This window comes from Leptonotus elevatus, chromosome 2, assembly GCF_054856555.1.
Source record: "Leptonotus elevatus isolate MCC_2025b chromosome 2, RoL_Lele_1.0, whole genome shotgun sequence".
In the NCBI taxonomy this organism is placed as follows: Eukaryota; Metazoa; Chordata; class Actinopteri; order Syngnathiformes; family Syngnathidae; genus Leptonotus; species Leptonotus elevatus.
In genome coordinates, this window is record NC_141240.1 from 21,041,524 (window position 1) to 21,065,174 (window position 23,651).

The following is a 23,651-nucleotide window of genomic DNA, read 5'->3' on the forward strand; positions in this document are numbered from 1 at the left end:
GTTCCTAACGGATTATGACACCGCCACGTTGATATTAGTCGTTAGTCTGTCTGGTTATTTACATGCTTGGCTTCCATTAAGCTGAGCGGACTTTGCAAATAATCAGCCGATGATGGTTTGTATCGCCAAAAAATCCCAAGTCAAAATACTCATATCTTAAGGCATCGTTGTGTCTAGTTGGTGATATTGTTTAACAATGAAATAGCTGACAGTGACACCACACTGAAAATTATACATATTCATGACTTTAATACTGTACTTCTAAAAACACAATTTTAGGTTTACCTATGGAAAACGGGGCTGAAGCGTACTGCCACAGTGCTTTTCTTGTACGGTCCCAGTCGACCTTGGTTCGGAATACACTCCACCACCGGACATGGGCAGCGGGGTGCAGGGTTGCACCGTTGCATTTTGGCCAGAAAAGCCAAGTCTGTGCTCTTGTCAAGGTTTGCTCCCTACACAGCATCATCATCATCGTCATCACATTCCACGTTCCGACATTCATTGCAGTTCTGCAGCCATTTCCCAAAGACTTACACTTTCGGCTCCGGCGGCAGAACCCGCAAGTAAGCAGACCCAGTCGCATGCTTGGGGTCCATTGTTTTTCAAAACCACACGCTCCACACGTGACGTCCCAAAGTAGACAGGTCCGAAGCAAAGACAGGACAGGGGGGCCCCCTGTCGAATAGAAAGATGATAAAGACATTGTGTAGCAAGGGGACGGTGATAATTAGCTGCATTACCTGCGAGTCCAAGATCTCAAGATGTTGTTCAACCACTTGAGCTCTGATCCTGAGAACCACAGTGGAGCAATTCTGAAGCCTAACGCTAGTAAGGTAGACACACAAAGCAAAATTAGTCAAATGTTTTACCAGGACAAACAAGCCCCCCACCCCAAAGAAAAAAATTAATGAAGACAAGCTTACAGGGCCTTTTCGTCAACTTGTCTTGGTTTGTCAGCATGTAGTTCAACTGTCAACCGCCTGGTGGCACCAGCCGCTACAACTCCACTGCAAGGAGAAAATCGAACCAAAGAATCTCCACTGTGCAGCACCTGGAACAGACCTTCAAACATCATACGCACACATTGGTTTCAAAATAAACGCGTACATTCTATAATAACCTACAAGTCCAATTCAGTGTCAAAATTTGACATAATAATAATAATAATGAAAAATGGATAACTTTTTCCTTGCTTTTTTTTTCTATGAAGTCTCTCATTTGTACTTAAAATTCTTTACAGGTGTTTTGACACTGCCACGCAGTGTTTCTTATTCTTTACTGAGGCAAAGCACATATTTTACATGAGAAAAATCTCATGAAACCTCACAAAGCAAAAAAGTCACAAAAATTATACTGAAGTATATGATGACGTGTGTTGGCATGGGTGGTCCTTGAAGCGCATTTAATTGTTGCTCTACATTGGTGATATTGGCATACCTCTCTCACAACACAATGTGCCAGGGCAATGCTTTAAGAGTTCTCTAGCAGCCACCTGAAATGATACGGCAAAGATGAACTTTAATTACCTGATGCTGTTCCTCGGTTAGTGATAGGAATACATCTGCTGATAATCTGACTGCTGGCAGGAAGAAAGCCAAAGTCCAATTCCGAGTCCATGGAAAGGGCGCAAGCCCGAGGAGAACTACATGAACACATTCACAAAAATAAATGAAACAAATAGCAAATATTCACACGCCTTTGACAGTGACTAAAAAAATGTGTTGCTTCATAAATAATGCTTTCTTACATCTGCAGTGGGACCTCAATAGCTTCCGTTGCATCTACATGAACATAAATGTAGTCTGTGACTGCCCCTTCTTCTTCAGGGGTGAACTCCAGCAAGCCACTCACAGACAAACCCGGTGCCACATTCTTAGCACATCTGGGTGCTGAGAACTTAAACACCTGTGTGAAAACAAGAAAAGAAAGAAAAATACAAATCCACTCACCCAATCATTCATAGAGTTGCAAGAAATAGTACGGGAACTGTTTAGAACGATCTGGATTTCTGCATAAAATGTGACTTGATCTTCATTGAAGTCATAACACAATTCAAAAATGAACCGTGCAGGGTTGACAAACCCCTGGGCAAATCACTTCTCCAAGAGCTAATTTTAATCTACCAAGAATCCAATCATTATGATGACATTGGAAGTGTTAGTTAAAGCTGCCAGCCCTATTATAAACCACACAGTTATGAGTTTTCTATTCTCAAGAGGGATTAGGCATTTCCCGATGAATATCCACAACTAAGAATTGTTCACTTGCAAGAAGCAGAAATGTCGGTATGCTGTGGGATGAACTCAAGAAACGATTCACAGCAAACATCTCAAGAATATTGCTGCACTGTCCGAAACAGTTTTGAGAGGAATTGTCCAAAGTTCTTCCTGACTGTTTTGCAGATCAGCAGGAAACATTTTGTTGAGGGTACTGCTGCCATGTGAGGGCTTAAGCACTTATTAAATCCAAAAGGTCACATACTTTTTTCCATTCTGGAGAGTCACATTTACGTTTATGCTTAATGATAACATGGAAGAAGAAAAAAGTATATAATTGTGTGATGAGTTTAAATAAATAGCACATTGTTGTGACTTAGATGAGGATTAGATCACTTTATTGAGATCACTTTATTGAGATCATTTTGTTGTGCAGAAATCAAAGTAATTATTTTGTCACCATTTTTTTTCTTGAACCGTAGTACACTCATTGCTTCAAATCTGTAAAATATGTGTACAATTCTCAACGTACTAGACTACAGACAGAAAACAATACTACAACACATGACAAAAGGAAGCTCATTATGCGGAGAAGAAATAAAATTAGGCCTTAGTTGGCTTCAGGTTAATGGAAGCTAACGAGTGCATTGTTCAACTGTTACTTGCTAGCTAGTGCATTGATAAACTGTTTTACTTGAGACAGTCTGACAAAATTTCAATATACTTTACCTTTAACTTGGGACTTTCAAAGAATAGTTCCCTCGTGATTCTGCCAACATTAGTAGCTGTGATGACAGTCTTGTAGACCTTGCCTAGTTGCACGTCTTTGAATTCGACGAACGGTGGATCAACATTAATGCAGCGTTTGGCCATTATTAAGTCTCTTGGTATTTATATATTTCCAAAGCACCATATAAAAGTCATCCGTCTGTTTCCCCCTTTCTTTCTTTTTAGCTATATCGACTTACTATTTAAGTTTTCGTCCGGTCGCCCTCACCTTCCAACATACCCATTGCTATGGTAACATTAATTGCGTAAACGACCAAATAGTACACACGTTGATAAACATCTAAATGTTATTACGCAGCGGTACGTATAGCGCGTGACGTTTAAGCTCTCTTTTAAATTGGAAAGGAATGTTTTCGAAACTGACAAGTCAAAGTGTAGATCCCGAGTCAAACATCTTGTTCCGAAAATTAAATAAGCATATGTCTCGCAGACCGACACTCATGTTCGAAGTCACCTTGACAGCGGTAAGACGCTACGCTTGTTGCCATGGAAACGAGTCGACTCACTAAGCTTTTACAAACTTCAGCTTAAGTACAATAAATAAAACACGGTGTCTTGTTTCTCAATTCCAAAATGGAAGCAACACGTGGTGGAATAGCGAACTCTGCGCTAATGTAATTAAGTTTGTTATTTTGTATCAAAATTGAAGATAGCCAGGTGGGAAGTAAAGTAACTTAGTACTAGCATGCGTTACTGTACTTGCGTAAATGTCTGTTACTATCACATGGTCACAAATTATATACACATAATCGAAGGAAGTTAGTGGTGGGAAATGACCAAGTACAAATATTTGTTACTGTATTTAATTAAAAGCAGACAGTGGTGTTTTTTTTTATAACTTTATACCAAAATTAAAGGTAACCAGTGTTGGGAAATAAGAACAAATACTTTCTTGCTGCACTTACATAAAAAAAAAAGAAGAAGAAAAAAAACGTTATAAAAAGGAGATTATTTTACATTCATTGCTGGAGTAAAATATACTTTGCAGAGTGTTGTATCATGAAATCAAATTAAACTTAAATACATAGATTTTTCTCAACAATGGAAATCAATTTGGCATCTCCCATATTTCATCATCATAAATATTGGTAGATTTACTTTCATAAGGTACCATTGAATCATGGCCATGGTGATCACTGGTGTCTGTTTCTTCTTCCTGATCCTCTGCAACCTGCTCTGCACTTGCAAGAGAATCCACAGGATAATTGTTGAATTTTTCCACGCTCCGATGACCACTTGGTAGCGTAGATTCGACACCTTTGTCACCATAGCCGGCTCCTGGACATGATAAACCAGAGCCTGCTTGGTCACATGTTGTTCCAGACTGGCTGTCTGTTGAACCAAGTAGAGTTTTGTCATCAGGTAGGCCAGAGTCAGCTTGGTCACCAAGTGGTTCCTGGTCCAGGCTATTCTGTGTCAAGCAGTGATCAACTGTGATCTTGGTTGTCTCGTTAGCTGGACCGATCTCTGCGGTTTCCATTGCCGATGAAGTCCCACCCTCAATAAAACAACTCTTGCTACCATCAACAGAATCAGACAAAGTCCCGCTTTCAACCCTGACTTTGTGGTCTGAACTTCCAGGAGCTTGCGTCCGTTTGATCCCCAGTTGGAGTTGAGTTTTCTTCTCCAACCCAAAGAAGTCATTTCGGACTACATATCGAACACACTGCAGGAGAACGTTTCTCTCATGGCGGATATCGGAGGCAAGTAGCTGAACCAAAGAACAAACAAAAAATAAACAGGCTCAGCATTTTCTCAAAAGTAAATATACAGAGTTTGATAAGCACGTGCATATTGTATGATACCGGATATTTTTTAAAGTCTGGGGAAAAAATGAGTGGCTGCTCCTCACCATCTCAAGTAGAGTGGGCCGCCGTTTCTGCGGCATGTCATGACATCTACCCCGACCTCGCCTTCTTCCTCTTCTCCCTCGTCTGCTTGGGTTGTTTGGCGCGTTCAAAGCAGACCAAGGACATGACACTTTGGATGCTTTCGTGTCCTGTGTTGAGTTTTTGGTGTCCATGAAGGGTCTGTTGTTCTGGACTAGCAAATCCTTGTTTTCTTGGAGCAGTACTTTGGCTGTTTGTACAGTAGATTCTGAAAACAGAGAGAATTTTTTTAAATCATCACACTAAATATGAATTTAAATATTAGGACTTGCACATGAACAAACAAGGGTGAAACAGTTAAACCTACCCTGTGCTTCATCAGTATCACTGTCGCTCATGGAGCCATAGCTGGCTACCAGAGACGCCATTGCGCTGCTCATCTGTTTCGGGACCACAACAAGGCCAGCGGCCCTGGAGTCAGCATCCGCGTCATCTTTGTCAGACTCTGATGGAAAAGGATGGGAAAAACTCTATGACATAGGGCTGAAAGATTTTGAAAAATTAACTAATTATAATTTTTGTTCCCTCAAGACTGCAACTACAATATGCGATTTTTTTTTTAAGGTCCTTTTCCCATTTTTTTAAACAAACACTAGCTATAAATTAATCTGTATTACAATAAACAGTATGATATGGATCATACATAAATGTTTTGGTTGTATAGGTTATGTTTACACTACAATAAAGAGAAATGAAGCATGAAGAAATGAAAGACAAGTTTATTTATCTACAGTACATCAATTTGTTAACTTACTAACACTTTGACTTGCAGTCTTTGAAGTGCCCACTTTGACAACTTTGCAAAATTCTACCAAGGAGAAACCTAAATGATATTACAGCAATAAAAAAAAAAAATCAACAAAAATAATATTTTGCTTTTTTGATTGTATTTTTTTGGCACGTTACAGACCAAGTCAGTAACTGAATTGTAATCAGTTTGTTTGTGTTTTTTTTTTTTGGCATTGTCAATTCAAAAATCACATCCTGTTTTTGAATGTAGGGATGGAAATTAAAAAGTTTTTTGATCTGAGACATCAATTGATCAATAACACAATCAACATATTAATCGATTATTAACTCATTCACTGCCATTGACGGCTATTAACGTCAAAAATTCATTTAAACTATTTCTATTAGTTTAACATTTTTTTCCACTTTTGTTAACAAGAGTATGAAAACTTAGGAAAAAAAATATTGTACATTTAGAACAGATACAAAATTTGTGATTAATAGTGAGTTAACAAGTGAAGTCATGCTATTAATTACAAAAAAATGTAATCGCCTGATGCTCCTAATTCTTAATATTCTTTTCTTCTTTTTTTTTTTATAATATTTTTTTTTCTCAAGAAAAGATTATTAAAAATTAGGGGCATCAGGCAATTACATTTTTTTATCTTAATTAATCGCATGACTTTACTAATTCTTCACAAATTTTATATCTGTTCAAAATGTACAATAAAAAAATTCTAGGTTTTCATACTCTTGTTAACAAAAGTGGGAAAAATTGTTAAACTAATAGAAATAGTTCAAATGAATTTTTGACGTCTATAGCCGTCAATGGCAGTGAATGAGTTAAAATAATTGTTAGTTCTATTACTTGCATAAAATACAGTAAATAACCTACTGACCGACCAAAATAAAGCAGTTTGGCGTTTTCCCCCTAAATGGCAGCCTTTGCGATTTTCAAATCGCATTCTACTACACTGTGATATTGATTTGAATTTGATTAATTGCTCAGACCTACACACAGGGTCAGTTTGAGACATCGCGTAGTATTCCTGCACTCTCTCACCGTCACTTTTGACCAACACTCCCAGTGGGTCACTATTTTGGCCAGGCTGGATGAGGGGTGGCGGTCTCTCAGCTGCAGCGCCGGCGTCGGATGGATGCAAATTTTGGTGACGTTGCCCCTGGAACCTCTGATGACCTCTCCCACGCCTTGTGCCACGTCCTCTGCCTCTCATGCGTCTATACAACACAGCATAAAAGATTGTCAAATACTGAAAATAGTTTAACTTGGGCAGAAATTCCATGAAGCCTTGCTGGCAATAATGGCCCATTCTCACTCAGCCAAGCCCAAACAAAGTTTGAACATTTTTTGAAGTTTTAGAGTCAAGTTACCCAAACTGAGCCGTCTCCAGAACTGCTCCCGTCTTTTCCCGTTCCTGCATCAGCTTTCTCTTTTTCTCAATATTCTGTAAAGTTGGATAGTTCCTGCAAAGAAAAGTCAAAGTTCCCGTCATTAACTACCAGCTCAAGATTTGACCGCATCTATTTGTGAAATACACACTTGCGCCTCTCCTCTCTCCATTTTGCAATCTCTTCTGCAGTGTCCAGCTTTATTCTTTTCATTCCGGGTGCATGCGTCTGCAAAATTGCAAGCTATATTATTAGCAAAGGGCACAACATAATGCTGCAGTCACACCAAAACCGGAGGGAGGCGTTTCGGCGCCGGGTTTGCGTTGTAGTCAATGTACTTTACGCGGACCGGAACCAAAGTGTGTGTGGCAGTGCGGAGGACGCGATCAGAGCGCTAGGAAGCGGTGCGGCAAAATCCACACATTCATGACGAAAATCCGCACTCTCCAAAGTTGAAAATTTGAACTTTTTTTTTGCATTTTGCCTCGCAGTAGCCAATCGGCTTCAAGTACCGGCTACGTCACACACAGCATCCTGTCTGTTGTCACCCCCGGCGCAACAACACGGCCAACCGGGACCGAATGGTGGGCAAGTAGCATACAAGGGCTGGTAAGTGAATTTACCTGCTGTTGAACTGTATCGAGGTAGTAGCAGTGTTCATAATCCATGCCAAAGTTATTTAGCGCAACTGCCGGCCGCCCAATTGCTACTAAAAAAACGGAAGTGCTATCACGTACCTCAAAAACCTCTCGCTGCTGGAGAAAATAGTGCCCAGGAAAGAAGTGGAAGTAGTCGACCGTGCTCTCTTTTTGTTGACTCGTAAAGTGCTCTACAGTCGTTCACCAAGGGACACGCCTCCTCCTTTCCGGTGTGCGCGAATGCATGAATGAGCGGCAATCGTTCCAAAAAACACTAGCAAAGGAAGCGTTCCAAATCGCCTTTTGGGTTTTGGTGTGAATGCAGCATAACAGAGGTAAAAGTATTCTGGTCTTTTCTTACGTTTTTCCAATGAATGTTGACAATTTTTTCATGAGCCGTGAAACTGCAGTCCGGGACGGAACACTAAAAGGTAGGAGACTTGGTATTAAAAGAAAGCATTCTGCTGGCGTGAAGCAGGCAAAATCTGGAAGTGAAATACAAAAAATTACCTTGACATGTTGAGCAACATGCTCGTCATACTTCTCTTGGTTTTTGAATCCACGGTCACATGTGTCACAAAAATATTTAAACTCAGGCTCCATTTTGATTTGACGCTAAAAGATAAAAGGGAGGTTTTTCATATTCACATATCAAGACAACAACCCAGTGGCATAAAGGATTTAAAACAACACAATCACACTGACCTTTTTCCCACGGTTGCCTGCTGGTTTACTCCCATTTTGTTGTCCAGTGTGATACCATTCACGACCTGAATGAATTTAAGAGAGAATTACTCGGTTATCATGAAAATGTAGAGGAATAATTACATTTTGAGGTCTTATTATGAGTCACTAAACATTTGCTCACATTCCAGTACAATGATTAGGTATCTGAAATGATTTTCATTCATTTAATACCATTTTTATTGGATGTACTGTACTTGAGTTTGGCATGATCCACATACTGATCTGTTAACTGCAGTATATTTATTAAGTGTTTAAAATATACTAAATTTACACTCGTGTTTTGTAATTTTCTTCATATGTGTAGTTAAGATATTGTACAGCTTAAACAGTTCCACTCGGTCATACCGGAATATCCACCGGAAATCTTTCAGAAATTGTATTCAAGTTGTTAATCAGTACGTCATCTTGCTAAACAGAACATGTTGCTAAGTGAAGGTGCAAAATGTGCTCATGACATATTTGCTAAAAATGTCCATCCTGTCATGGTCCACTGTGTCAGCAAGCTCACATATTTTGCTGTTCCGCATGTACGTTGACTGCTTGGGGGGGTGTAAGGATCTTGAGTTGACCAATGTTCATTTTAAAGCAAATAGTATCTATTTAATGAATGACATTCCATGGGAAATGGATGAACATGGACAGCCTCAAATACACCGCATGAAGATCACGCAGTCATTTGCACGTATATATCATTTGAAGAACACGCTCATAACGTTGGCGCTCACCCGCCTCACCGTGTGAATTCTGAGATCCATGGTTTTGTGACGGGACAGCAGTTCCTGACGCTGGTCGGTGGTTCCAGTTCGTTTGGCTGCCGTAGGCTCCGGTGGGCTCGGGTTCGCAGGGTGACTCAAGCCAAGTCCACATGCTGGGGTGGAAGTTGCTTCTTGAGGAGGGCGGCTGAGGCTGTGGCAGTTGGATGGTGTTCGGGGGAGGACAGTCGAAGTTAGGTGGAGGATAGGAGCCGAGTTTATCCATATTGCAAAAGAAAGTCGCAGTCTCGCTATTAAAATAAAAATAAATGTAACTGTCCGCGTCTTTCAGAGTTCACATGTGCTTGTTTTGCTCCAATCTTCTTCTCTTGGTGTGTGACGGTTGGCGATTATCAGTATGTTGCGCTACTACCACCTACTGGTACGTTCATTTATGTACATGTATTTATTTTTACCAGATCTATTGCCTTTAGATTTAGAAACCTAAACTACAGTCTTTGAAAACATTGACTGCAGCATTTTGCAATACAGTGTTTCTTTAATATAATGTAATTGTAAGTTAAATATTATTTACTTTTTTATTGCAATATGCATCTACTTACCGAAGATGCTAAATAAAAAAAGACCGTGAAAATTGATTGATTGTTTGATTGTTTGATTGATTGATTGATTGATTGATTGGCGATGAGAATGAGTCACGACCAATTTCAAGAAAAACAAGAGACATAATGTGTTGTGGTTGTTGCTGTTGTTGTTGGGCACAGGAGCATGAGCATCCTGTCATGTCTTTAATGCGTATGAGAGAAAGTTGCGGTGCTCTAAAATGTAGACGTCATTATTATTCAACTGTGCAAAGTACCACCAGAGATAAGTGGCTCACTCATCTTATTCACGAAAACTGTTCAGGTTCCAAATGCTTTAATTGATTAATTAATTAATTAATTAAATTGACTTGAAACTATTTTTGTGGAATATTTGATGCAGCCGAGACACACACAGGCTGTCAGTAGGAGAGTTACAGAAAGAAGACTCATTAAAGGCACCCACTGTCAATCTCTTCTCAATCTCAAACGTCATTCACACAAAAGACAGCAAAATATGTTGACAATCAGTGAATAATGGATCCCAAATACAAACAAATAGCAACAGCCATGCTAACGTCTATACATTTGACGTTTTACGGCAAATCGTTCAGTTACATTTATGTCCTGCAGAGGGCAGTAACATCATGAATTTCATCCACGCGTGCAGTTTTTTGTACCCAAAGAAGTAGTAGCGAATCGTGGCGTGCATTTTACAGTCACGAAACGTCGGCGTGGAACTAAATTAAACTTGGATGAACATCGCTTCGAGAGAACACAGGCTTTTTTAAAAACAAGGAGCATCTCACGCCTGCTGCGAAAATGCTCGTCTTGTTCGAGACCGCTGCAGGCTATGCCGTTTTTAAGGTACGTAATCAAACTCTTCTGTTTTAAGGCGTGTGGCAACGTGGGTTAGCTTATGTTAGCAATTTCGCTAGTTGCTAAGATCATTTGTAGCTTCGATGGGGCTTCTCTTTTTCTTTTTTATATGCATGGTTTTATCTGATATTCAGCACAATGTAGGAGAATGCGCAACTGTAATCCACTTTATGGATTTTAATGTGTGACGTTTGACTTGTTAAAGTTTGTAAAGGCTGTCAGCAGGCCAAGCAACCACGTGTGTGCGCGCTCACGTGGCCCAACTGGATAATTTCTTACCATTACGGTGGTTTTGGTTCCGTCGTTAATTTCATGTATGTTAGTTTTTCTGTAGACTTGCAGCTTTTTTTCGTGCTTTTGTAGCAAAAGCTTGTTATAGTGCTAACAAACTTAATGGTAACCTGAGCTGTGCATAATGAGTCTTAACAAGTATACTTTTTTGCAGGTTCTTGATGAATCCAAACTGCAGCAGGTCGACAGTTTGTACAAAGAGTTTGAGACTCCCGAAAAGGCAAATAAAATGTAAGTGAATATGCCGCATGGGAAAGTAGTGGCAGTCAAATGCAGTGTTTCCCAACCATTATTGAACCAAGGAACATGTTTTACATTACAAAAACGCGCACCACCAAACAAAAATGACACAAGAAGTATTCGAGTGATGGCTCACTTCTCTTAATTCATGTCATTCATACTCACTGTACTTATGACTTTGTTGTTAATTGTACTTTATGCCGTGTAATGGAAGATAATTTAATTTCTCTCCATGTCGCAAAAATACATTTGTAGTTACTAATTGTAGGACCAATTAATTGAATTTGTATAATTTCCCACAGCATACCGATCATCTTTGATGGCGCAAATAGGCTGCTGTACAGTGGTTGGGAATCACTGGGCTAATAAAATACAACATATCTTACAAAACTCTATCAATCCAAAGTTATTGTTTTTCATGGTGATGGTGAACGTCTCGTTAATAGCCAATTATTGTTTTTCAGTGTGAAACTAAAGCACTTTGAAAAGTTCCAGGACACAACTGAGGCCTTGGCAGGTAATTGACACACACCCTGTTATCCAGAGCCTAAACATGTCACATATATGGTCTGTGATGCATGTTATTGTTTCTGAGTTAATGGTGAAGTATGTCTTACTTGTTACTACCCCTGAGGCTACAAACTGCACATTATTTCATGTGATGTAACTGAGTAAAGACAGACAGTTGGTGATAAAACTGTATTTTCCAAAATCATGTACAGCCTTTCATTAATGCAGTTTTGTTTACTTACTCTACTCAGCTGCCACTGCCCTTGTCGAGGGTAAAATGGGTAAAAGTTTGAAGAAGGTGTTGAAGAAGGTGGTTGCCAAGGAGGCTCATGAGCAGCTGGCCATCAGTGATGCAAAACTAGGTGGTGTCATCAAAGTAAGTGATTCAACTACTGCACGGATACTTTTTCTGAATTGGAATATTGTTGGTAAAAATCACATTTCCCTTGTTCTTAGGAAAAGCTGGAGCTTAGTTGTATCCACAGTCCTGCTGTTGCAGAACTCATGAGGTGCATCAGGAGCCAGATGGAGGGCCTCATCTCAGGACTTCCGCCCAGAGAGTTGAGCGCCATGTCCCTAGGCTTGGCTCACAGGTAGGTGTTGATGCACTTTGTGTCATCTTGTCAACCGCTGTCTATGATTACACTTTGCTGTCTGAAACATCCTGTAGATTTTCCTCAGCATTCGTCACTACCACTGAGGGCGGCGCGTTCCCTCATGGGAAAGCCAAAAGTTATGTTTTGGCATACGTTGGTTTCATCGCCCTATTTTTTTTCTGTTTCTCCCCAGCCTATCCCGCTACAAGCTGAAGTTCAGCCCTGACAAGGTGGACACCATGATCGTGCAGGCTATATGTAAGTTTTGATGGAGTTTTTCAAGTCGGTTCTTGCCACCGTATAGAAAGGAGCAGCTGACTTATTTCTAGTGCTTGGTCTCATTGAAGTTGGAGGTTTCAGCGTAACCAACATAAAGTGTGCTATGATTGGACCCCGCGAAAAGCTCAGATGATTGGTCTAATTTGCAATGAATGTCGCCAATTCCAGCAGGGTTTGCCATGTATTTAAAATGTGTTTTGATACATTCAAAGTGAGTAGGAGGGGTAAAACTATTAAAATGTTTTTTTTTTTTTATAAATATGGTCACTCCATTTAGCAGATTGTCACTTAGCACAGGCAAAGTGAAGAACGGCGCTTTACTGTTAGAATCAAAACCCCAGTAAGTACACATATCTGCCTCTGAGCAAAATGGTTGATGAGCATTTATCCTAAAATTTGCCTCTCTAATCAGAAGGGAAGTTTGAGGCATGCCCTATCAATGTCCTCACATCCCCTCCCCTCAAAATTGTTTCATTTCATGGAATTAGTAGTACTTTACTAACTAGCTATTTTGTCACCAGTCGAGTGAACCGACAGGTTGGTATGCAGGACGGTTGCTCAACAGCCATGCCAAGCAACAGTAACTAACAAAACTATTGTGACCAGCCCCACGGGACACTCCCAAGTCATAAATAAGGAGATTCCACACCTCAAATTTAGACCTGACAAAGGCCTTTAGAATTATAGGTGAATCATCTTCAACAAACAAAGCTTTACTCAAGTTTAGTGGATTTTTATGATGACTTTGAATCTGCATAGACACATCTCGAACACCCTTTTCTAAATGCTTGAAGGCAAATACTTGTCAATACATGCCCAGAATTTAGCCTTCTTGTGATGTCTTGTCTTGAGAACTCCATTCTGCAGGTTTTGATATTTTAGGCAAATTCCAAATCGTACAATCTAAGAGCGCTCGACTTTTGAGGTTCAATTTATTCATTTAGTTTTAAAGTTCAGAACAAAAGACTTTTAGAGGCAACATGGTCATATTGGTTTTCGGGCTCTCCGCAGCTCTGTTGGACGACCTGGACAAGGAGCTCAACAATTACATCATGCGCTGCAGAGAGTGGTACGGCTGGCACTTCCCCGAGCTGGGCAAGGTCATCACCGACAACTTGGCCTACTGCAAGACGGTCTCCAAAATTGGCGACCGCACCAACGTGGCCGGCAGCGACCTATCTGACCTGATCCCTGAGGAAATTGAGGCCGAGGTGAAGCTGGCAGCCGAGATCTCCATGGGAACCGAAGTGTCTGAGCAGGACATCAGTAACATCCGGCACCTGTGCGAACAGGTGTGTGTTCCACGACAATATTTGGACCGTTAGAAGGATTTTGGTGGCTTTGGTGATGATGACGACAAATGTCTTCCCCCAGAAATAATGATGTGGGTTTTTCAGTCACTACCTCATCTGAATGGTCACACAACTCTGTTATCGAAATGCACTTCTTGTTTCTTCGCCTGAAAGAAAATGTCTCCCTTTTTGTGCAGGTGATAGAAATTTCGGAGTACCGCACTCAGCTATACGACTACCTGAAGAATCGGATGATGGCGATCGCCCCCAACCTGACAGTAATTGTGGGCGATTTAGTCGGCGCCCGTCTCATTTCGCACGCCGGTGAGTCATGTTGGAATTTCAACACTAACGCAAGCTCGAGCACTGATGATCACGACGCTACGTCAGTTTGAACTGAAATGTTTCTGATGTTTTTAAGTCACTACCTCTTCTGAGTTTTGAAATTGGCCCGACTTGAGAAGTTTGGCACAAGAGCCCAACAGCTCACCTGCATGCTCGTTTTGCGTCCCAGGTTCGCTATTGAATCTGGCAAAGCAGCCAGCCTCCACGGTTCAGATTCTCGGGGCAGAAAAGGCATTATTCCGAGCGCTCAAGACCCGCAAGGACACTCCCAAGTACGGTCTAATCTACCATGCATCTCTTGTGGGCCAGACCAGTGCCAAGAACAAGGGCAAGGTACATTCACAGTAAAGCACGGTACCTGAACCATTAAACTGTAAAGTGTTAAATCAAATGTGAATTTGGTTTAGATCTCCAGAATGTTAGCAGCCAAAGCATCCCTTGCCGTCCGCTACGATGCCCTCGGGGATGACACGAATGCAGAAATGGGTATGCAGAACCGGGCTAAACTGGAGGCCCGGTTACGACAATTAGAGGAGAAAGGAGTAAGTTGAAACATCCAGTATTTTACTGTATATATTTATTTATATAATGTATGTGCTTTCACATTGCATGCCATATTCTTAAAGTACTGTATTTGACTGCATTTGATATCGTCCGTTTTAAATATTGGTAATCCAGTGGCACTACCATGACCATGAGTGTGCGTGCATGTCTCTGCTCTTCTCCATTACGCTCCCAATTAGTCGCATGCGTAATCAAATACTACAAACTGGGAGCAAAATAATTCCCGCTCTGCTTATTTTTTTAAGGGAAGTGTAAAAAAAAAAAAAAGTGTCACAACCTGTCGCTCTGTCAGTCATCTGGGCTTTTTCTACGCATACCTGTGATTGCTGCTTTTTCTTCTGCTTCTCCGCGAAAAACATTTGCTCTTGTTACAAAACGTCAAGTCGGTTGGCTTGCCGTGGCTGTCGGCCATGTAAGAAAAAAGTTCCATAGTTCCATTGCGCGTCAAACTTCTCAACGCTGAGTGCACAGCCAGCAAGCGCTTCGGTGTTCAGTGAGTGAAGCCATCTTCCTGAGCCCTCTCGCAGTCAAGCTGAAAGGCTTATGGCGTTTTCCGCATATCGGTAGAGAGGTGGCCACGCGTGTATGTGTACCCGCCTTTAAAACAGAGTTGGTGGGTAGTCTCGTATTTGTTTTTTTAAAGTACCGGTGCTTAAAAAAACAAAATAAAAACATCCAGGTACGGTACTGGTACCGGTAGCCCGTACAACACTAGTGGGGAAATTAACGAAAAGGAAGGTGCTATGGACGAGGCACAGGCGCCGTAAAGTCGAAGCGACGTAGCTCGAGGACTCCCTGTAGTTTAGATCGGGATGAAGCATACTTAACTACTGAGTTAATTGTGAATCTGTGACTACACAAGTGCCAAAAGTTTACTCCTTGGCTCATAATTTTGTTATTTGTCATATATACGGTGAGTGCATTTTAACGGCGCTAAAAAAATTTCAGATTCGAAGAATCAGTGGAACAGGAAAAGCGTTGGCCAAGGCAGACAAATATATGCACAAGAGGTAAATCCCGCAGTCATCGACAACACTTTTTTCCCTTCTTGATCAAATGTGATCATAACAACCAATGTACATCTCTTAACCCCCCCCCCCCCAAAAAAAAAAAACAGTGAGGTGAAAGTCTATGACCCGTCCGGGGATTCTTTGATCCCATCCACTTCAAAAAAGAGGAAGTTCGAAGAGATAGAGGTGAAGGAGGAAGAGGAACCGTCAACGTCTGAGGTGAAAGCCAAAAAGGCCAGAAAGGAAAAACTAGCAGCAACAGAAGGTGGGTAGATTTAAAAGCCAAATGCATTGTAAGTGAATGTCTGTTTTATTTTTTATTTTTTTAATGTGAATTTTACTTTCATGGCAGAGGTAGAAGGTGAATCGTCCACGGCTGCCACCGAAGAGCCCCCCAAGAAAAAGAAGAAAAAGAAGAAAGATCGTGTTGAAGAGCCAAAAGTGGAGGAAGAGAGTATTCCAGTGACACGGGTACGACTTGTCTTCAGCGCTGCTTTTTAACTTTTTGACTGGATTGTGTTTATTAATACCAACTGTTCATCTCCAGTCAACAGAGAAAAAGAAAAAGAAGAAAAAGGTCAAGGAGGAGGAAGACTGAAAAGGACATGATGTATATTTTTTGGTTTTTTTTTCTTTCCATCACGATTTTCTTTTTCTTTAAGCGGTCAAAACTCTGTTTCGTCCCTGATGATAACATTGTAACCATTGTCACTTATTACTGCAATTGGTTTGCCCAGACTGAAAAAGTAAAATGTGAATCTTGTTTTAAAATGAACCTGATGTTAGTTTTTTTTTTTTTTATGTACATATATATTTTTTATTTTGTATTTGAACATCTGTATCAAATGCAAATCTATTAGGTGCAGACCGACAACTCTGAAGACCGCAAATGCAATAAATGTTGCAATAAGGCAGAGTTTTCTCCTGTTTAGTGCAATAAATGGATAGGAGTGCTGATAGCAATGATACGCTATTGGACACAAGGATATTGCTACTTTTCTCATCCAATCTTATACATTTTACATTACCGTGTGAGGCAACCCCTTTCTTGCTATTTTTGTAAGTGACAAATTAAGTACAATGATTGTAATTTGTACATCTATGGCTAAATAGGACAGTAACTGTTTGCAATTGTCAATTTGGTTTAAAAAAAAAAAAAAAAACTCTGTGACTTCTGACTTGTTGGCATGCTTTTGGTCAAATGGTAATGCAGGTGGGACAGTATTATGCTGCTGTAGTCCTGATGGAAGATGAACTTCTGCCACAGTCTTTTGTGGACTTCTACATGTCCAAGATTGTCCTGTAATTAGCTCAGTTCAGCTTTCCTCTCCCTACTGAAGAAAGAAAAGTAATCTTCACATGATGTTTCAGAGTGGTGATGGGGTTCAGGGGTTATGCACAATATTCATTGTCGCAAACTGTCTCTTACCAGCTAAAAACATCAAACGTGGTCTCCTGACCAGAGGCGCCCCACACACACATACACACTTTTACTATGCCACGACATGGCTTTTGGTAAAAAAAAAAGATCTAACAGGACACCCTAACTGGCATTTTTGATATCAGTTAGCAGATATATTTTATTCCCATTTAACAGTGTACCTCATTGGATTGGTCTATCACATGACCAAATAAAATGCGTAGTCTGTAGTTGTAACATGACAATGTGGGAACGTTAAAGGAGTCTTAACTGTTGCCAGTGTCTCCATATACAAATGTGTGATACTGTGTATATGGTATTAATTATATTTTCAAAACTATTAATCCAATTGGATTATTCTGGGGAAAATATTTACCCAGGCCTGCAATTTTTTAAATGACTTATTTTTATGCCGTTAATTCCATTTATTGACTTGATCCGAGCATAAACATGTTGAATTAACTGATTAATCGTTGAAAAACTATTATACATTTTTGGTCATGTTAGTCTATCGCTGAGAAATAAAAATAATTATGTATTACAATTTAGATTCTGTAATTGATTTCCTACCTAACAAAGTACTCATAGGCTACTGTGCCAACAGTGAATATACACTATATGAAAATTACGGTTTCTCTTAAGATCTATATTTAAAAAATATATATATATAAAGCTAAATACCTGGAGTTTTATTGTGTTAAGGTGTATTTCTATTTATTTACATTTAAATTGCTGCCCTGAAATAGGAAATCGGCCTAATTTTAAGGGACAAAAAAAGTTAAGTCTTTCACCGACCGACACTTTAGTTCAGTGGTGTCCAAACTCGGCCATCGAAAGCCGAAGTCCTGCAGGTTTTGGATGTTTACCTAAGTTCTCCAACACACCTGAACCTCATCAGCAAGCTCTGCATGAGCCTGATAACGATTATGGTACGTTCCTGAAGAACTCCGGTGGCCCTCGACACCACTGCTTTAGTTAAAGATTTTATACATCCAGAAATTCGTTTTTTACATTTTATAATCGGCGGAAAACTCATGTCATTTCCCACAATGCATTTCGAGGACAGCGCCTCCGTAATGCGTCATCATCAGTCGCTCTGAGATCTGTTGCTTTTCCTTGAATCCTGGTTGCTACCACATGGCCTGGCTGCGACACGTTTAGTCCGGAAAATGTTATTAACGAACGCGTTTAACGTCTCAGTTTATTAGTTTATATTCGTTTAGCGGGTCACAATACACATACATTCTAACAATGTCGCAGTTACAAGTGAGGTTTTACACAGCAAATCCAAGGTAAGAGCACATTACAGAACATACTATTAAAATGTCCCATCTAGCCTGATAGCTAAGTTGTGGGGCTTGCAGTAAAATGAATACTTACTGTATATTGATTGATGGTAAATCCTTACTTACGCAGCCTACAACATTCTGCATGCTGACTGTTGATGCTTACCGGTATTTGATCACGCGTCGATCTAACAAAATGTCTGTTGTAGGTATGTAATAGATGATGTGCCATTCTCCATCCCAGCCAGTTCGGAAGTCCCTGATCTCAGCAATGTCATCAACAAGCTACTGGAGTCCAAGAATGGTTTGATACTTCTTGATTTTATACAGTATTTAATTTGCCATTTAAACAGCAGCGTCAATATCGCCATAAGGACTTGTATTGTTAATCCAAAGACAGTTACGATTTTCCCTTAAACTTAATGTTATTTTTTCTTAAGTAGATGTTGCGCTGTTTAAAAGCGCCCCTACTTTTTTTTTTTGTTAACTGCAAACAGACATTGCACATGTCATGCAAACAAAATATGTGAGTATTCTGAAACGGTGGACATATTTTACTCGGTCAGCATTTAATGAGCACATACGTAAGTGGTCCGGAAAATGAATGAATCATTGTACAAGTATGTTTTCTAATAGTAATATTTGGCCACTTATTCTACTACATTTTCATGTTTCTGATGAGGATACCAATCATTTATTGTGATATTGACCCAGTAATATATTCTGCAATTGTGTTTTAATACTTATGTTGGTTTTCACTGTCACAGCATCTCATACCATGGTGGACTTTGACTTCCTGGTCAGGGGTCAATTCCTTCGAACGTCACTGTTCAGTCATATGGAAACAGAAGACATCTCAACGGTATGGCTCAGTGTTTAATATGTGCTGTATTCATTCAAGTTAATGTCTTAATGTTTATGTGTGTGTGCTACAGGAAGATGTTGTGGAGATCGAGTATGTGGAGCGGATCACAGCGCCGCAACCTGAGGAGTGTATGATGCACGATGACTGGATTAGTTCTGTAGATGCAGATGCTGAGTGGTAAGAGGATGGATGCTGCTAAGTCCCAACGTTTCAACAGCGCTGTAAAAGAATCATCGTTTTGGCTTGTATTTTGGCAGGATCCTGACCGGGTCTTATGACAAGACCGCCAGTATCTGGTCCTTGGAGGGCAAAGCTATGACAAAAGTGGTTGGACACTCCGATGTCATAAAAGATGTCGCCTGGGTTAAGAGAAGTGAGAACAGTAGATTTTTATTTTTATTTTTAGAATTTTTGTCTTTCTCTTTTGGTTGTGAGTGTTTTGAGCATGTGGAACTTGACCAATCTGATCTTATTTGCTTCTCTTTAAGAAATAGAAGCAACATTTGCTAGCAAGGAGAGGGCTCAAATAACTCATTCACTGCCATTGACGGCTATAGACGTCAAAAATTCATTTGAACTATTTCTATTAGTTTACCTTTTTTTCCCACTTTTGTTAACAAGAGTATGAAAACCTATAATTTTTTTATTGTATCAGAACAGATATAATTTGATAGATTATAGATAGATAGATTTGTGATTAATCGTGAGTTAACTAGTGAAGTCGTGATTAATTACGATTAAAAATTGTAATCGCCGGGCGCCCTTATTTTTAATAATGTTTTCTTTAAAAAAAAGTTTTAATTAAGAATTAAAAAAATTTTTTTTGTTTGTTTAAAAGAAAAGATTATTAAAAATTAGGGGAATCAGGCGATTAAAATTTGTAATCGTAATTAATCGCATGACTTCACTAGTTAATTAATCACACATTTTATATCTGTTCTAAATGTACAAAAAAAATCATACTCTTAACAAAAATGGGAAAAATAGAAAACTAATAGAAATAGTTCAAATTAATTTTTTAAAGTCAATAGCTGTCAATGGTAGTGAATGAGTTAATTTTTGCCGACTAAATGGGGTGCCATAGAAATCAAAATGGGAAGCTAAAAAAAGGGAGTAAATTTGGGAGCAAATGCATTTTTTTTTTGCCTAAATGCGATGTTGCATATGCTGCTAACGTTGTATTTTAAAGTTGTTGTTTTTTTACAACGTTTTTATTTGAATTGGTGTGTTTAAGTATTAACTATCTTGGTAAACTAATGTGAAACATTTTAAAATCATACTTTATTGATAAGAAGACATCTTCAAATGTCCATGCTGAGTGAGAATTTGTGTTGTTGCGCAGACGGCCTGACTTCCCTGCTTCTGACCGCCTCGCTTGACCAAACCATCCTCTTGTGGGAGTGGAATTCCGAAAAGAACAATTTGGTGGCCAGGCACTGCTGCAGGGGTCACACTGGGAGCGTTGACACGGTCGCCACGGACCCCACTGGTTCGAAGGTACACCCCACGTTGCAAGACTAATGTGAAAAAGCAAGGAGCAGGTTTTAATTCTCGCTTCTTTCTTTCAGTTCTGCAGTGGCTCATGGGACAAAATGTTGAAGATATGGTCAGCAGGTATGTTTCTTTAATGATGACCAGAGATAGACCGATATGCTTTTTTTCAGGGAATATACCGATTATCGGTAGTCAGGGAGGCCGATCACCGATATTTGAAGCCAATATACATTTGCCGAAGAAAAAAAAATTGGTGTCAATTTTTTTTATCATAAAATAATAATAAAAACTCCATCACTTGACTGCTTAAATGCCTTCAAGGACATGTTTATTAAACAGCTTTTGTGATTTGCAACATGTTAAAGGTTTTTTGTTTGCCATCAGCTTTTACACCAACTATAATGTGGCTTCCGCACACTAACTCCCAAATAGATGCTAATTTGCAGGCTAACTGTTAGCTCGCGGGCTAACCATTCACCCGCACGCTAACTCCCAAATAGCTGCTAATTCGTGAGCTGTTAGCTTGCGGGCTAACCGCTCATCCACACGCTAGCCCCGGGATAACTCTGAAATAGCCGCAAAAAAATTAGCCTGTAAGCTAACCTGGCTAGCCGTTAATTGCTGCTTATTGGCTGTTAGCACTGCACGAGGAACCAATCAGATGGTGGTGTGGGCGGGCCAATGCTGCAGGGAGTCAACAGCCGCTGACTCAGAGCAGACGGAGGAGAAAAGTGCCCGTCAGAGCCAAATAAACAGTTTTTAATATATTGGCCATCAAAACAAAAAAAGTGTCCGATGCCGATATTCATAAAATGCTGAATATCGGTCTATCCCTAATGATGACTAAATCAACTTGAATGGCGCGTAAAAGGGATTTCACCCTTGCTTTTCCAGTTCCCTCTGATGAGGCAGACGAGGTTGAGGAGCCCGCCGACAGGCCAAGGAAGAAACAGAAGACTCAGCAGATGGGCCTTACTAGGGTAAATAATGACGCTTCCGAATTTGGTGGAGCTGCTGTGGCCTTTACACATTCCTCTGTTCTCGCACAGACACCTCTTATGACGTTATCAGGGCACAATGAGGCTATATCGTCGGTGCTGTGGAGTGATAGCGAGGAGGCTTGCAGTGCATCTTGGGACCACACGATTCGCTTGTGGGATGTGGAGACGGGAGAGATGAAGACAACCCTGGTAGATAAATAGATTTGAAATATGTTGTGGTGTCTTAAACTCCAAACAGGTCAAATGTCATGTAATTGATCCCAGTGGGAATTTTGTTTTGACCTTTTGAAGTGTTACTGGACTTTCTTGTTCCTGTGATTTGAAATGGATATTTTAGGCAACATCTAAACGAAACGATGTCATTCACAGACTGGGAGTAAAGTGTTCAGCAGCATTTCCTACTCGCCTTTGTGTCGTCGGCTGGCATCCGGCAGCACTGACAGACACATCAGGCTATGGGACCCACGCACCAAAGGTATTCCCACATTTTGTTGGACTAAGAAGTCAAGAGAATCTCCACCTCCTGTACAAACTCGACTCTCTTTTCCTTCTTCAGATGGCTCACTGGTGCTGCTGTCGCTGACTTCCCACACCGGCTGGGTCACCGCGGTCAAGTGGGCCCCGTCACACGAGCACCAGTTGCTTTCCGGATCGCTGGACAACCTGGTCAAACTGTGGGACACCAGAAGGTCTGAATATGATTTATCTTTAACTTATTTACTTATCGTTTATAGCATTGGAACTTGTTTTTATGCTGTAGATACTGTGTAAACAATTGGAGGTTTTCCAAGTGTGTTACAGTGTGTGCCGTTTTATCTTTGTAGCTGCAAAGCTCCTCTTTATGACCTGGCCGCCCATAAAGATAAAGTGTTCTGTGTGGACTGGACAGAAAGTGGGGTAAGATCATGGATAATGTGTATACTTAGAAAATGTTTGAGATAAATGTATTTATGTTTATGTTTTCATCACTTGTGTGTTTTGTCTTTCAGCTGATGTTAAGTGGGGGGGCCGATAACAAGTTGTACACCTACAGATACTCAGCTGGCCCGACTGACGCGGGAGCATAGTCTCAACAGAGATCCTCTTCTGTTGAAATCTTACCCTACACAAAAGCCTTTTGTGACTCTTGTGTCTGAATTGTTTTTTTGTTTTTTTAACACACATTTCCAGTAGGGTTGTTGCTATGTAAATTCCCTAACAATCATAAATGGGTTTACGTCTCCCAAGTGTGGTCTCTTCATTTCAGCCAAGGATGCAAAAAAACAAAAAACTTGATGTCAGTCACATTTTATTTTTGCGTTTGGCACACTTAAATGTTTCCTGTCCTCAAGACAAATTTAAATATTATTCAAAGACAAAAACAATTATATAACTGACAAGAGTCTTTCACACCTCTGTGGAGATATTTTGGCCCCATCTTTTGGGCAGAATTGCTTTTACTCAACACTGGAGGGTTTCTGAGCATGAACGACCTTTGAAGGATGTGCCATGTATTTCAATCAGATTCAAGTCTAGACTTTGACTAAGACACTCCAAAACCGTCATTTTGTTTTTTAAGCCATTCCGAAGTTGACTTGCTATTTTATGTGTACTTAGGTTATCTTTGTCTGGTCTTTACATTTGTTTGATGAGCTTAAGCATTAAAATGGGGGGAACTATTTTATTTTTTTAATTTAAAGAAAACAAGGCCCTCTTGAGCTTGGGAAGGAGGAAACAATCACAGTATAGGGAGATTGCTTCATAAACTGTCAGATGTTTGGAGTGTTTTGCACATAAACTAAAATTGACAAACAATTAAAAACGAGAGTGCGAAAACTAACAAAACTACATTTGACATTTATAAAACTATAATTAGAGCAAACAT

At 40.1% G+C, this 23,651-nt stretch overlaps 4 protein-coding genes and 1 non-coding gene across 8 annotated transcripts in view; 3 read left to right on the plus strand and 2 right to left on the minus strand.

Annotated features, from left to right (window-relative positions):
• The window catches only part of LOC147178818 (cilia- and flagella-associated protein 47-like), a 41,411-nt gene extending 37,810 nt beyond the window's left edge, over positions 1-3,601 (minus strand). For all 3 annotated transcript variants that reach the window (XM_086069670.1, XM_086069671.1, XM_086069669.1), the window contains exons 1-7: positions 2,949-3,601; positions 1,751-1,908; positions 1,530-1,645; positions 927-1,065; positions 744-828; positions 538-678; positions 286-455 (exon numbers count right to left, since the gene is read on the minus strand). In XM_086069670.1, coding sequence (XP_085925796.1) covers positions 286-455; positions 538-678; positions 744-828; positions 927-1,065; positions 1,530-1,645; positions 1,751-1,908; positions 2,949-3,092 — 953 coding nt within the window. In that variant the 5' untranslated portion in view covers positions 3,093-3,601. The remainder of the gene's footprint in view (positions 1-285; positions 456-537; positions 679-743; positions 829-926; positions 1,066-1,529; positions 1,646-1,750; positions 1,909-2,948) is intronic.
• A 196-nt stretch (positions 3,602-3,797) lies between these two features.
• Positions 3,798-9,501, minus strand: nufip1 (nuclear FMR1 interacting protein 1). Of its 2 annotated transcripts, none has more exons than XM_086069189.1 (10): positions 9,156-9,501; positions 8,380-8,444; positions 8,185-8,289; positions 8,036-8,098; positions 7,188-7,264; positions 7,019-7,111; positions 6,690-6,865; positions 5,205-5,342; positions 4,861-5,105; positions 3,798-4,719 (listed from the first exon to the last, which is right to left on the minus strand). In XM_086069189.1, exons 1-10 carry the CDS (start codon positions 9,397-9,399, stop codon positions 4,057-4,059), a joined length of 1,869 nt encoding a protein of 622 aa, XP_085925315.1. In that variant the 5' UTR covers positions 9,400-9,501; the 3' UTR covers positions 3,798-4,056. The 2 variants fall into 2 exon arrangements, with proteins under 2 accessions (XP_085925315.1, XP_085925314.1); XM_086069188.1 differs by having other exon boundaries at positions 9,147-9,501.
• A 913-nt stretch (positions 9,502-10,414) lies between these two features.
• Positions 10,415-16,635, plus strand: nop58 (NOP58 ribonucleoprotein homolog (yeast)). The gene is made up of 14 exons (XM_086069999.1): positions 10,415-10,582; positions 11,040-11,116; positions 11,590-11,642; positions 11,887-12,011; positions 12,092-12,228; positions 12,425-12,489; positions 13,522-13,802; positions 14,000-14,126; positions 14,317-14,480; positions 14,555-14,689; positions 15,660-15,721; positions 15,829-15,986; positions 16,074-16,192; positions 16,269-16,635. Exons 1-14 carry the CDS (start codon positions 10,538-10,540, stop codon positions 16,317-16,319), a joined length of 1,599 nt encoding a protein of 532 aa, XP_085926125.1. The 5' UTR covers positions 10,415-10,537; the 3' UTR covers positions 16,320-16,635.
• LOC147178821 (small nucleolar RNA SNORD11B) lies at positions 13,847-13,930 on the plus strand. Its single transcript, XR_015094280.1, has one exon. It is a non-coding gene; the product is annotated as a small nucleolar RNA SNORD11B (small nucleolar RNA).
• Positions 16,636-18,239: 1,604 nt separating the features above from the next.
• wdr12 (WD repeat domain 12) lies at positions 18,240-23,013 on the plus strand. Its single transcript, XM_086068857.1, has 13 exons — positions 18,240-18,433; positions 18,637-18,731; positions 19,195-19,289; positions 19,363-19,469; positions 19,550-19,665; positions 20,635-20,789; positions 20,861-20,906; positions 21,681-21,766; positions 21,836-21,976; positions 22,157-22,262; positions 22,344-22,476; positions 22,612-22,684; positions 22,777-23,013. The coding sequence occupies exons 1-13, from the start codon at positions 18,393-18,395 to the stop codon at positions 22,852-22,854; spliced, it is 1,272 nt and encodes a 423-aa protein (XP_085924983.1). The 5' UTR covers positions 18,240-18,392; the 3' UTR covers positions 22,855-23,013.
• Positions 23,014-23,651: the final 638 nt, after the last annotated feature.

Excerpts from the sequence above, each read along its gene's own strand:
- nop58 (XM_086069999.1), top strand. The coding sequence starts at position 10,538 with ATGCTCGTCTTGTTCGAGACCGCTGCAGGCTATGCCGTTTTTAAG. Across the intron at positions 13,803-13,999 it reads TCCGGCACCTGTGCGAACAG|GTGATAGAAATTTCGGAGTA; the intron begins GTGTGTGTTCCA and ends CTTTTTGTGCAG. Across the intron at positions 14,690-15,659 it reads GACAATTAGAGGAGAAAGGA|ATTCGAAGAATCAGTGGAAC; the intron begins GTAAGTTGAAAC and ends AAAAAATTTCAG.
- nufip1 (XM_086069188.1), bottom strand. The coding sequence starts at position 9,399 with ATGGATAAACTCGGCTCCTATCCTCCACCTAACTTCGACTGTCCTCCC. Across the intron at positions 5,106-5,204 it reads TGATACTGATGAAGCACAGG|AATCTACTGTACAAACAGCC; the intron begins GTAGGTTTAACT and ends CTCTGTTTTCAG. Across the intron at positions 4,720-4,860 it reads GGCCCACTCTACTTGAGATG|CTACTTGCCTCCGATATCCG; the intron begins GTGAGGAGCAGC and ends TCTTTGGTTCAG.
- wdr12 (XM_086068857.1), top strand. The coding sequence starts at position 18,393 with ATGTCGCAGTTACAAGTGAGGTTTTACACAGCAAATCCAAG. Across the intron at positions 19,290-19,362 it reads AAACAGAAGACATCTCAACG|GAAGATGTTGTGGAGATCGA; the intron begins GTATGGCTCAGT and ends TGTGTGCTACAG. Across the intron at positions 22,263-22,343 it reads ATGGGACCCACGCACCAAAG|ATGGCTCACTGGTGCTGCTG; the intron begins GTATTCCCACAT and ends TTCCTTCTTCAG.